The following is a 14,544-nucleotide window of genomic DNA, read 5'->3' as shown; positions in this document are numbered from 1 at the left end:
GCAGCGGGAGTTTCAAAACTTTTGAAAAGTTTTGTGAATAAAGTTGCAGATCACGAATTATTTCTTTAAGAATTTTTATATGCTACGACAAGTTCCAGATTCTTTAAATATGTGAATCTATCTTTAAGACTAATTATAAATAAAAAACGAAATTTATTTCATAAATGTTTTATTCAAAACTTAAAGCTACTCATGAGCAAAAGTTTAAAAACTTTAACTTATATTAGGAACGATCACAGCTACATGCTATCCCTTCACATTAACTTAACACTTATTATATTTTAATATCACACGAAAAATTTCGTTTTACTAAATTGAGGTTTATGTTGAATCCTAATTTAACAGTACAACAGTCCACTCAGTCTTTCTTGTTGTATTGTTCTCAATTAATACATTATATAACTTTTCAAAAACATATACAATATGCATACAGTCAAATAAACAGGCACTTTTACACGTCCCAAATATAGCTCGCCCTACCACCACTTCGGAACAACATGGGCAGGTGCTGAGAAGAAGTGGCGGAAGAAACTCAGTCACCTTTTTTAGCCTAATTACATAATATTATAACATTCATTCAATCGAATCGAAGACTTTAATTTGAATCTAGTAATTTTATGTAAATTAGTACCTAATGTAAGTACTCGTATACGTGGCCCTAATTTAAAAAAAGATACATAGGAATTTCGACATCCCTGCTTTTTTTGTAAGTTAAAGTATTATTAACCCTGAATAGCTAAAGAAAAAACATGAAACATGAATACATTTGGTGATAATCTATTAAGTAAGTAATACCAACAAAAATAATCGAATTCCGCTAAAGAAATTATCAAATATTGTTCTAAATTTTATTCTTTCAAAAAGCCTCAGACAAACGTCGCATTACAAAATTTAAATTTACTAAATAACTACAACTAAGTTGGTCTATAATTATTATATTATCTACTAACTGTAAGTGGTTTTATAAATATTTCATTCTCATATTTTAAAGATTTGCAATCACTCTTGCTAGTGTTTTTGCTCTTAAAATGTAGTAAGGCGTTCACAGTTTCGTTGCTTAGTTGGTGAATGTACAAATGTTTTGCTAAAAAGTAGCTGCCTGTGAGGAAGGTTAGAGTAAGTACTAAGTAAGACACTGGCGGTAAGATGACGGTCATGAAGTAGATCGTCTTACTGATGTGTGGAGGTAGGCCTTCTTGATTCTGGAACAAGTCAAAAAGAAGTATAGTTAAAATCTTCATAGGCATATACAGCCAACATAATGGAACTTTTTAAGGCAATAGATTTTCTACTAGTTTCTGGTCTACTGAGGTAGGCTTATCTGGCATCAGAACATTCAGAACTACCAAAAGATTGTAGGTCCCTATCACTCAAGCACTTAATTAACTTGATGCATAAAAAAATTGTCGATGATAAAATATGGGAATAATGCCCGTTTTCACCATCAATCCCTAATTTTTAAGTGACCCCTATGGTAACACATAACAGAAATTTTGTTTTCATAGGGGTCACTTAAAATTAAGAATTGATGGTGAAAACGGGCATAAGACTCTCCAACTACAGATTTAGTCGGCCGATAGTTGGGCCCGATTCTAATTTGTATGAAGAATCGGCCGATACCAATGTGCCCAATATCATACAACATGTCCATACTTACTGATTAACAGCCTGACCCAACTATCGGCCGACCAAAAGTCTGTCTATGTTAGGTTATAAGGTAAAGACAAGAACAAAGGATCTCAATGGATCCACTACGCTTAGGTGGCTTAGGCGCGGTCCTGCTTAAGATAAGGTAGTACTTACATATTCAGCCCAGAAGAGAGGTAGAACGAGGTTGGAGAACTTCTGGTACTCGTACGAGAAGCCAGACAGCTCGTGGATACGAAGGTTGCTCTGCATCCGCGCTACGGAGTGGAACGGTGTGCCTGTCAACTGGAAAGGACAAAAAACGGACTTATATTTAAGAGCCATTTCACAAAAATATTCCGCGCGAATTTAGCTACAAACTGTCAACGCAAAGACAAAAGAGTAAAAAGAACGCCGAAATGGACAAAAAAATCTTGAGCCGTGACCGTATTAAGACTTGATATAAGTTATTAATTTTTAGGTAGAATAAGGTATTAAAACATGAATAATTAATTTAAAATTTTAATAGAGTTTAGGTATTTAGTCTTTCAAAGATTTTTATATTTCGATTAATAAATGAAACACGTATAGGTATAATATGTAAAATATATATTATAGCCCGACCAGGAACATAAAAAGCCTCGCCATGTTGCGGAAAACTAATGGTACTAATTTCTTTTAATGGCAACAGTAACTGAAAACTTCATTGACATGTCACCTTGCATGTCAATAATAAACTGTCTATTGCTCTCAAAGTGTAAACAAACTTTATTTTAAATGTGTGCAATGGATTTGGGAATTAAATTGCTAAAAACTTTTTATAGTCGTGAAAGAAAACTTGTTCACAATGTGTTAAATTATTTGTCTAAGAGAAGTACTAAGGGTTCGGACAATATTTTCATTGAATAATGTTTCCGACAAAGGTTGTCAAATTGACTGACATGTTTATCGTATAGTATAGTCCACTATGAAAATTAGCTGTGGTTTGTTTCAACTACCTATTTTAAAGATTCTTGTCACTTTGAAAGTGTTGACTTTTATGGAATTGGGAAAGAAGTACCGAGTTTGAAGCGTTCATGAGCAGACATTGCAGTTCAATATTCAAGTTCTGAATTTGATTATTGATGAATAATAAAATAAATCCTACTAGCTCGATTGATGGTTTCATTTAATTTATTTAGACCTAGTTACCTATATAATCTTTTTTCGTTAATTTATGAAAATATCAAATTAGCCCGTAATCCTGAATCCTGATACATAAAATTAGCCGATTAATTTAACACAGGTACGACTGTACTCAGTGTTGCACTATCAAATGCAATTAACGCGCCTCTATGCCAGGGTTTTTATGTTCCTGGTCGGGCTATAAGTAAAAAATAAAGACAGTGACATAGTGAATTAAAAAATTTGCCCCCTTACAGCTCCATCATCGGACCCTGGATATCATTTAGGGACGAAGTATTCGTCAAAGCGAATCACACAAGCCCAAACTCCATAGGGTTCTATTGTATTGTGTCCTCCAGATCCATTATCAGACAGAGCTAAGAAATAAAAAAATAAATAAATATTATTATTATTAAACAAATAACTAAAATAATTCATCTATCTTAAATCTTACTAGTCTTACTAATATTATAAATACGAACGTTTGTGTGGATGTCTGGATGTTTGTTACTCTGTCACGCAAAAACTACTGAACAGATTTTGATGAAACTTTACAGTACAGCAGTACTATCACTCGGGTCGGACGTTCCTATCGCAAAACCGTTGGTTCACTCAGTTCCGATACGACTCTAGTGCTGTGTGTAATAGGGATGATGACTGGGTAATGAAATCGAAATTCTGTTTAGTCCGTCAGACAGATAATTAAAAAATTTTGGAGACATATTTTTAAATTTTTTTCATAAACGAGTATTTACAGTATTGTATTGAGTTGAAATGTCACGTGACGTCACTTTTGAGTAAAAATTCTACTCAAACGTGACGTATCGCGCCATTTCAACTCTATGTAGCACTGTTATTATTTAATTATGAAAGAAAATAAAAAATATGAGTAATATTTTCTAAATAACTGTCTGACGGACAAATAATTGAAATTTTGACATCTAGCCTATTATTCTCTACGAGTGGATTTAATTTTGCCTGAGACCTACGCCATGAACCCTGAACCAGAAGACCCTGTCGCCAGCGACAGCGACGCTTATCCATCCCTAGCATCGACCAGAATTGTGCGCATACTCTGGAGCATGCTACATACAACTGGCTGTCGGAGAAGCATAGATTTCCCTTAAGTCTACTCCCGCTACCATATGGCACTCCGCTAAAACTCGTGAGGGCGCCAACACTTGCTTTTGTATTGAAAATTAGTATGAGCAGCGCACGTAGTTGCTCTATGCAACCACGCTATTTTAAACCGTGGCCCCTAAGCATGAGATGGGAAACTGCACTCCCTGGAATTCTCTTGAATTTGATGGTGTTAGGGGAATCCTAGGAATGAATACATACCTACTTTCTAATGGAATTACCTCATCAATGTTACGTTTTCACTTGTTATTTTATTGCGATCTGACCTTGATTTTTCAAACACGTGTCAAAATAAAAAAATAATTTAAATCAAAAGCACTAAGGAATATTTAATTTAAATTGATATCAACCTCGATGCAAGCACATATTACAGAAACTAAAGGGAGATGTGACAAGGGGGCGGAGCCGGTGTCGCAACAATAGGCCCAAAAACAGAACATATTGCTTGTGAAAGCAATAATGACAGCAGCGACGACATAATGTAAACAGTTTACATTGCTTGCATAGTACTAAAGATTATTCGAACATTAAATACTAATACCGCAGTGGATAATGAGCACATATTTTGACTTTGTGTGTGTGAATTCCTAATGCGACACTGAGTTTCGAACTCAGCGCATTACTAAGCATCTCTCTATAAAATATCTCTATGGAAGCAAGTTATCTCCAAAGTAACATTCTACACCTATAGAACCTAGTAAAATGTAAAAGTGCTTTTTTTAAGCCTATTTACAGAAATAAATGAGTTTTAATGAGTTTTTTTAATGAGTCAGGTAATAATTTTAATAAAATACGAAGCACGTCATCTATCAATAGAATATAATATATTTTAGAAGTTAATAAATATGCATAAAATATAAAAACTTTAGTTAAATCATAGAATTTCTGAAAAACTAGTACTAAAATCGTACTGGAAACAAAAAAAATAATATGTTATCAAATTTATTTATTAAACGTCCAATTTATTAAAGATTTTGGACTAAACTTTTTAAAAATATTTTATAGCCTACATAAAATACGAAAACATTTTGAATTCTAATCGTGAAATAATTTTTTTTCGGAGCCTATTGCCTCCAAACAAACAAATTAGTCCGTTTCAAACCACTACACCAAACGGCCGACTCGAAACAGGGACCACTCGGCATAGTATCAAATGTATTTGGTCGCCGTATAAATCACCGCTTCACGACACGAACGCACGTAAACGTCATGGCGGGAAAAGTGACACAGGTCCTGCCTTGACGGGCGCTCGCGCCATACTAATCGATGTCGGCTTGTGCATTGTAATTTATACTGATATTCACATCAATATTTTGACAAAGTGGTTACTAATATTAAAACAATAACTGTAGAAATCAATACTACAATGAATATTCTTCATTTTGGGATACTTTTATTGCAGTTATTGCTGTGTTTTTAAACTAAAAACCACGATCAAAATGTGACGTTAATCTTCAAATTTGCCAAATTATTTTTAGATTTTACTCAATAATGGTAATGAAATTCAAGAATCTATTTCATTAATGGACTACAAGAATATATGTTTGATGATTACTTTATATTTTTAAGCTTATTATATGAGCATAAATAATAGATACAGGACTTTGAAATAGAGTCTGCGGCAATTTTTCCGTAAAATGGTTGTGGGAGATGGGGCACTGAGAATTAAGCAAAAGAGTTTTAGTAAATCCGTTTCATTAATGGTCAACACCAAGGATCGATCTATCTTTCGCAGTTATTAAATAATCTCTGGGTGTTGCTTAAGATAGTAATTCATGCTTCCAAAATCTTAGAAATTCGCACGAAAATGTAAAATGGCTCTTAAAGACTAGTGCCCGTTTTCACCATCAATCCCTAATTTTTAAGTGACCTTTAAGAAAACATTATTCCTGTTATGTGTTACCATAGGGGACACTTAAAAATTAGAGATTGATGGTGAAAATGGGCATAAGCATATAAACTATATAAAAGGTTTTACGCCGGAAGCAGGAATCCTACCAAGCCTGGGCAAATGCAGCGAGGCTACGGGATGAAAACACCAGCGCATTAAAAAAGGAGTTTAACTTTGCCTCTAGGTCTTTCAAAAGAGTCATTGCAAGGGCGAAGTCGGAGCACATTGGTAGAATTGGTGGGAAGCTAGAGCGTCTTCCTTCTGGAACTCGTGCGTTCTGGTCTCTTGCCAAAGCTATCCAAGGAAATTTCTGCACGCCATCATTTCCACCCCTGCACATGGGAAACGGTTCGTTGGCCCACGATGCAAAGGAGAAAGCCGATCTTCTGGGCAAACTCTTTGCGTCCAACTCGACACTGGATGACGGGGGACATGAGCCACCGATTATACCAAGGTGTGAGAGCTGTATGCCGGATATCCGGTTCCACCAAAGCTCAGTACGCCTGGCTCTATTTTCCCTGGATATCCATAAGTCGAGTGGGCCCGATGGAATCCCTCCTATCGTGCTGAGGACGTGCGCTCCAGAGTTAGCACCGGTTTTAACGCGCCTTAAATTTTACGCTGCTACCCAACAAGAAATGGAGTCACCCGCACAGTGGGCCGCCAGACTTCGAGGATTGACTGCTCAATGTAATTTTAGTAATTTAGAGGAAACATTGAGGGATCGTTTTATTATGGGGATGCTTCCGGGAGCTGAAAAAGAAAAAATGTACGTCCAAGATCTTGCGGGGTTTACGCTGGCTAAAGCCGTAGACCTGGCCGAAAGTCTGCGAGGCGCGCGCGCCGCTGCCATCAGCGCCGCAGGGGCGCCGCCGGCGCCGCCCGCCGCGCTCGACCACGAGCAGCTGTTCAAGATTGCGCAACCCTCTGGCACCGAAGATCGACGTGGTGGAAAAGTGAAGTGTTCTGTGTGCGGTTACACTAATCATAAAGCAGAGTCGTGTCGGTTTGCTAATTATACATGTCGGAAGTGTAATATGAAGGGTCACTTACGCCGTATGTGTAAAAAAGTGAATTACGTTTCCACGGTGGCATGTGAGGTAAACGAGGACGACGACGACGACGGTAAGTTGTTTAATATACGCACGATCAAGGGGGAACCTTTAGTTGAAACTGTGCTCATCAACGGCCAAAAATTACGTTTTGAAATTGATAGTGGGTCGGCGGTTACCGTCATGTCCGAGGGAACTTACAAATCGCATTTCAAAGATATGCCCTTAAACGCAACTACAAAAAAATTAATAAGTTACACTGGTGAAGTGCTGCGTTGTATTGGATGTTTGTCGTTATCAGTACAGTGGGAAGGACACACGCGCGTACTTAATATATTTATAGTTCGCTTCTTTACTCGGTCGCGATTTTATTTCGCAATTCAAATTGCAACTTTGCCCTGTCCGGTATTGCGAAGAAGATAACATTATTAAAACACTACAATTGCAGTATCCTCAATTGTTCTCTGGAAAATTAGGTAAATTTAATAAATACGAAGTAAAGTTAAACTTGAAAGAGGGCTCGAAACCGGTATTTCGTAAAGCGCGACCGGTTGCATTTGCGCTAAAGGAGAAGGTAGAAAGAGAAATTGATAAGTTAATTGATTTAGGGGTACTTCGTCCAGTAGATCACTCTGATTTCGCATCACCTATTGTTCCGGTTTTGAAACGTAACGGGTCTTTACGAATTTGTGCAGATTACTCGGTCAGTATTAACAAACAGTTGGTTATCGACCAGTACCCGTTACCCACTGTAAATGAACTATTTTCTAAATTATATGGGGGAAATAAATTCACTAAATTAGACCTTTCAATGGCCTATAATCAATTTTGTCTAGATAATGACTCACAAAAGCTAACCTGCATCAATACGCATCGCGGATTGTTTGCGTACACGCGACTAGTGTTCGGCCTCGCAAGCGCACCGGCTATTTTCCAACGCGCTATGGAAAATTTGCTTGCCGGTATAAGTGGCGTACTGGTACTATTAGATGACGTACTCGTAACTGGATCTGACAGGAATCAGCATTTAGACAGACTAAATCAGGTGTTGAAAAGGCTTCAGGACGCCGGTTTAACCTTACAAAAAGAAAAATGTGTATTTTTTTGCGATGAAATAAGTTATTTAGGTTACATTATAAATAAGGAAGGATTAAAAAAATCACCGGAGAAAGTAAAAGCAATTTTAAATGCACCAACCCCCAAAAATGTTAATCAGTTGCAATCCTTTTTAGGATTAGTCAATTACTACAGGGGATTCGTGCCAGGTGCTTCCAGTATTTTAAATCCACTGTACGAGCGTTTAAAAAAAGGTAATAAATGGATTTGGACTGATAAAGAAGACAAAGCTTTTAGCGACATTAAAAATATTCTAGCCTCGGAACAAGTTTTGACACATTTTAATCCAAACTCAAAGATAATTTTAACGGTAGACGCGTCACCTACCGGCTTGGGAGCAATATTGTCACAAATTGATAAAGATGGTATCGAAAAGCCTATATCTTTTGCGTCGCGTACCCTTAACAATGCTGAGCGTCGATACTCTCAGATTCAAAAAGAGGCTACAGCGATTATATTTGGTGTCAGGCGGTTTCACCAATATCTGTATAGTCGGTCAGAACCGTTCATTTTGCGTACTGACCACAAGCCGCTTCTGTCTATTTTTGGATCACATAAGGGTATTCCGGAAGTATCCGCCAATCGGTTGCAACGTTACGCATTGTTTTTAGCCGGTTACAATTATTGCATAGAGTATGTAAAAAGTATGAATAATAGTGCCGATTACTTGTCTCGTGCTAGCTTGGCGGCTACCTCAGACGGGCCCGGCGATGTGGCCGCGGAGCGAGCGGGCGAGGGAGGGGGTCACGACATTTGCGACCGAGCTGCTTATGTTTGTTTCGTTATAGACGGATCGACTCCGATAATGCTAGACGAGTTACGTGAAACAACTAAGACAGATTATGTGTTAAAAACTGTCATTAATTATGTGCTAAATGGTTGGCCACGATCAGTTAAAGACCCTAATTTAAAACCGTATTTTATGTGTAAATTGGAACTGTCGTATGAAAACGGATGTCTTATGCGTGGTCATAAGGTAGTAATACCGGAGACGCTCCGTAACCGGGTTTTAGCGGAACTACACACATCTCATTTAGGTATTGTTAAAACTAAGGCCGCGGCCCGCTCTCGCTTTTGGTTTCCCGGCATAGACGCGGCTTTAGAACGTATGATAAGCCTTTGTGAAGTGTGTGTCCAATTACGGCCATCACCGCCCCGAGCGCCCGTGTCACCCTGGCCATATCCCCCACGGCCTTTTCATCGAATTCATCTAGATTTTTTAGGGCCTGTGAATGGACGTACTTACCTAATTATTGTCGATGCTTATACAAAATGGGTAGAAATTTACGAAATGAGTACATGCACATCACCAGCTGTAATCGATAAATTATATGAATTTATGGCTAGGTTTGGGCTACCACACACAATAGTGACCGATAACGGCACATCGTTTAGTTCGCACGAGTTTATACATTTTTGTAAATTAAACGGAATCTCCCGCATGACGTCACCGCCGTATCACCCGGCAAGCAATGGTCAAGCGGAATCATATGTAAAAATAATTAAACGTGGAATCAGATCTGTAGTACAAACTAGTAAAAGTATCAGAGAAAGTAGACTGAAATTATTAAAATACGTGTTCGACTACCGTAACTCTAGTCATTCTACCACTGGTGAATCACCAGCTCAACTGGTTTTTGGCCGTCAGCTGAGATCGCGCCTGGACCTCATGAGTCCCCGCCCCCCGGCGCCGTCGTCGGCGCCCTCCTCTGCCTCACTCCACATGCGTGTGCGTTCCAAACAGTGTTTGCTAACTGAGCGGCGCGGTGGTAAATTTAGAACATTTTATGTTGGACAAGATGTTTTTTACAAAAAGTATTTGAACAATAATAAGTTTATATGGTTAAGAGGAAAGATACATAAAAACCTAGGAAAAATGTTGTACGTTGTCAAGGACTATAACTCATTGAATTATGTGAAAAAGCATCAAAACCAACTTATATTATATAATAAAGGAACAGGATCGAATATGAGTAATCACTCATCGGGAGACAGAGCCGTTTACACCTACAATAATAATGAAATAGTGCGTTCTGATTCGACTTCAATCTCTGAATCAGAAGAAACTTCACTAGGGGAAGGGCTATGCGTGCCACAATCACGTGACGTGAGTGTGGCCTCTACAACGGAACCAATTAACACCGATAACACATTACAAGCCGAGCCCTCTCCATGCAAAGTAACACTGACAAGAGGAGTTCGTCGGCCGCCTTCATCAGACGATGATGAAGTTTTTCATGATGTTGAGGAGGCAGAAGTCATAGAAGAGAACAGAACTGTGAATGTAGGCAGGTCTAAACGAGCTCGGCCTCCGGTTAATTATAAACAATTCATGTAAAACTTATAAGGGGGGAAAGATGTTATGTATGTGTACCTATAACTAGCTATAGTTACGCGGCTGCGCCCGCGTCTAATCGATCGATGAATACATCAGTGCGTTGACAGCCGTCGTGTTTCACTCACGCTCCTTGTTCCCATACATATCACATTGCTATGCGGACGACAGCACGGTTGATGCCGCTTATACCGGCCGCGCAAATATCTCTCGGGAGAACGTCATTGAGAGCCGTAACAAACTTGTGTCCGACATTGAAACCTCCTTGAAGGAGGTCTCAGACTGGGGTCGACGCAATTTGGTCCAATTTAACCCTACAAAGACACAAGTTTGCGCGTTCACCGCCAAAAAGTTGCCGTTTGTCGTATCCCGCTGTTTCGAGAGCACTCCCCTAACTGCCTCAGCCAATATCGGAATCCTTGGTGTCGACATATCGAGCGAAGTCCAGTTCCGTGGTCATTTAGAGGGTAAGGCTAAATTAGCCTCGAAGAAGCTTGGTGTGCTCAATAGATCGAGACGGTATTTCACTCCAGCCCATCGTCTGCAACTTTACAAGGCGCAGGTTCGGCCTCATATGGAATACTGTTCTCATCTTTGGGCAGGTGCGCCCCAGTACCAGCTTCTCCCTCTGGACCGCATTGAACGGAGAGCAGCTCGAATCGTTGACTGCCAGGACATTTCGGATCGGCTTGACCCCTTGGCGCTGCGTAGAGATGTATCCTCACTGTGCATATTCTATCGCATGTATCACGGGGAGTGCTCCGAAGAATTATCCGGACTTATTCCTGCGCCACTTTTCGCCACCGATCTACCCGACAGCACTTCCACCCCCATCACTTAGATGGTTGGCAGTCCACAACAGTACGTTTCTCTAGAAACTTTCTGCCCCGTACAACCAAACTGTGGAATGGACTGTCGTCTGCGGTGTTTCCGGACGGATACGACCTGCAAGCTTTCAAGAGGAGAGCGTATCTTTACCTTAAAGGCCGGCAACGCACCTGTAACGTCCCTGGGTCTGCGGGTGTCTATGGGCGACGGTAATCACTTACCATCAGGTGATCCGTTTGCTCGTTTGCCTCCTATCACATAAAAAAAAAAAAAAAAAAACTAAAGTAATACATATTTTAATCTAGGATATTATCAGTGGCACAGTATGCCTTTGGCGGGCCCTATATCAAAATTTGTTGGGTGCTCCTCCTCATCAGACATGGACATGAGGCCTTTTAGCATATCAAGCTATTGGGGCCTGCCTATCAGGCCTGCATTCAGCGCCTTCGCTATCCTTATGAAGTCGTCTGTCCACATTGAGGCATCTTTTTTAGACTCTCCGAAGACTACAGACTTCCCGATTATAATTTCAACGAATTTTTATGAAGCATCGGCCGATATATTTTATGTCCATACGTATAGTCCATCCATACTGATTAACAGCCTGGATGATGGTGATAAAGAAACTTACCGGTTCCACAACGACGTAGGAGTTGTGCTTAAATCTGTCCGGTTGGAGACCAGTCACGTACGCGTCTTTGGGCGGGTGGCCCGTGTAGAAGTGAGGGTAGGACACCACCATTGGGAAGTCTGGAACAAATAATACATTGAAATGTGGTTAAGATACCAGAATAAAGCTTCAACCACACCAACGCATGCAGATCACCATCGCCGGCGCAATCATAGGCCAATGACAGGTTGCGCGGACTGTCATGGGTTGGTGTGGTTGAAGCAATAAATGGTTTCGGCAGTGCAGCCCCCCTAGACAAGTAGCAAAACGTGGCATTTGTACTTTTGGAAGTCCTTCACGGAGCAAAGTAAACTCCATACAAAAAAAATCAACTTCGAATTTACAACTGTCACGTTTTGCCACTTATTTAGGGGGGCAGAATACTAATTCCACTCTTCCCGAGGATGGCGATTTTATGCGAACATCAGACCTCCCCAACCCGTCTGGCCAGCGTGGGGAGTGTATGCCAAATCCTCCGTTTGCCTCTGGTGGGAATTAGAGGGAGTCGTGTTCCTGCCTGGAGATGAGAACTATGGAAAGGCATGCCATATCGTGGCCTAAATTCTAGAACCTAGCTGTCTAACGCCCGTATTCACCAAATCGAACGCACAACGTTGAATAGAGCTCTGTGATTGATTCGTTGTGTCACCCTGTGGGTCCACGCGCACTGTGAGACCTCATAGTAATGTTTGTGAATACACGACTTTCTCAACTCTAGCTTATGCCACTCAACGTTAAGTGGGATGCAGTCTAGGATAGTCTAGAACTTACCAAAGTAACACTTGGATCCGTCGCTCAACCCTGGCGGCAGGCTCGGCACTGTATCGTAGCAGTCCGTACCATTGCTCGTTCTCTCAAACACGCTTTCAGAGAGGTTGTAGCGATATACTGGCACGTTGTCCACTGTTATCTCCTCTGAGGAAGAAATTTGGATGTAAAGTACCTACAACTCACATGAAAAAGCCCTGCCTCTTTCGTAGCTAGGGGAGAGTGCCCCCCCTAAAATACCAATGCCCTACCTTAACGACTACCTTAAACAAGACTGTGGAAAAGAATACGAGGACGCAAGCGCTTAAAATGGTGCGTATTATGAGGCCTGTCTCCAGTTATTGGACTACTATAATGGGCTGATAATGATGATTTAAGGAGTTTATTACATGTAAATGTGAAGTATACACCGCTTAGAAATCTTGCTCAACATCAGTCTCTGACAGAAGTTAGACGGACTGACGGACTGGTGGTAAAATATGAGAAGTAAGTCTGCATAACACCATCCAAAGCCCGGTCTGTGAGCACGTAGAATTTTGTCCAATGACCCCAAGCTACCCATCCTTATCGCTCGCGCGTAATTGCTGTCGCGACTGTGCGACGGGCGCCCGCAGTGAGTGTGCGAGCAGACAATAAGTACTCACCATCAAAATAAAGAGGCATGACCTTGCACACGGTCTTCCTCCAGTACAATAGGATGTCTTGCTTGGTCAGCCGTTGCTGGTACATCACACCTTCTGTAGACCCGTACAGCCGGTCGGGACATACCTGAAAAAAAAACATGTTTACTATTAAAATAGAAGTAGTTAAACTACGGGACTATTCCCACCTCTCGTTCCCATCGCTGCAACTCCTGTGTAGCCAGGATCTACAGCTTGGCCGCCAATAACCCAACCAGTGAAGGTCAAGTTTGTCTCGTGGGAAGGTTAAGCTGTTATTGGACCCGCAACGAAATTAATCAGAAGAACATAGTGCTTAGTCTGACTCCATAACAACAATGATAACAGCATTGTTGTGTTTCGACAGTTAGAGGTAAGATAGCCAGTTCCTCTGCGGTTGAGCTAGCGGGTGAAGCTCGCTTCCACCTTCAGCCTGATCATCATTACCATCAGGTGAGATGCATGCCAAGAGCTTCCTCGTTGTGGATAAAAAATCCTATTCTTCCTTACATCAGGATCGTATCCCGGCAGCTGAGGGTGTCCACGGAACTCGTCGATTTGGAAGAAGCTCCGGTCTCCCCACTGGTGGCCCACTTTGACTGTCACATCGTCCGTGAAGTCTGAGTAGATCTGAAAACAAAATGTATCTATAGTTAATAAGGCAAAATAAAAGCGCAAATACCTACTTAAGGAATTCACGCCCGTATTCACAAACATTACTATGAGGTCTCACAGTACGTGTGGACGCACAGGGTGACACACGAACCAATCACAGAGCTCTATTCAGCGCTGAGCGTTCGATTCGCTGCTTCACGCAAGCATCGTTTGTGAATCCGGGCGTCAGTCAGTTCATCCATCCTGCATGCAGAATAGAATATTTATATTTCGTTTTGAAAAGGATTTACAGAAGATTTATGCCCGTTTTCACCATCAATCCCTAACTTTTAAGTGACCCTTGTAAGTATTAGTCTACTTACTCTGGCCAGCATGCCCATGTTACTAACAGGCACCAAACCCGGTACCAAGCTTTTAGACGTATCCAGCACCGGTTCTCGGTACTCCCAGAGGTATTCGTAGATGGTTTTCTTCACGAACAACTTGCTGCCGTGGGAGTTGACCAGAAGACGGAAGCCAGTTCGAACGAGGTAGTTCGCGTCGTGGAGGTACGATGCTATGCCCTGTGGAGAGAAAGTATCATGATTATTAGGTCATTTAGTCTCCATTGTAGAAGCATGAGTGCATGACTCTAAGGCTGGGTTGCACCATCTTACTTTAACTTTGACAAACATCAAACA

General features: G+C 40.7%; 1 protein-coding gene across 1 annotated transcript in view; it reads right to left on the bottom strand.

Annotated features, from left to right (window-relative positions):
- Positions 1-834: 834 nt before the first annotated feature.
- Positions 835-14,544, bottom strand: part of LOC135085749 (scavenger receptor class B member 1-like) — a 64,603-nt gene continuing 50,893 nt past the window's right edge. Inside the window, exons 6-12 of the mRNA XM_063980548.1 lie at positions 14,227-14,427; positions 13,760-13,879; positions 13,235-13,358; positions 12,594-12,737; positions 11,784-11,902; positions 1,804-1,932; positions 835-1,202 (exon numbers count right to left, since the gene is read on the bottom strand). Coding sequence (XP_063836618.1) covers positions 939-1,202; positions 1,804-1,932; positions 11,784-11,902; positions 12,594-12,737; positions 13,235-13,358; positions 13,760-13,879; positions 14,227-14,427 — 1,101 coding nt within the window. The 3' untranslated portion in view covers positions 835-938. The remainder of the gene's footprint in view (positions 1,203-1,803; positions 1,933-11,783; positions 11,903-12,593; positions 12,738-13,234; positions 13,359-13,759; positions 13,880-14,226; positions 14,428-14,544) is intronic.

The sequence above is a fragment of the Ostrinia nubilalis genome, chromosome 29 (genome assembly GCF_963855985.1).
Source record: "Ostrinia nubilalis chromosome 29, ilOstNubi1.1, whole genome shotgun sequence".
NCBI lineage: Eukaryota > Metazoa > Arthropoda > Insecta > Lepidoptera > Crambidae > Ostrinia > Ostrinia nubilalis.
The sequence above is the reverse complement of the archived record's forward strand: the minus strand, read 5'-3'. Positions and strand labels throughout refer to the sequence as shown.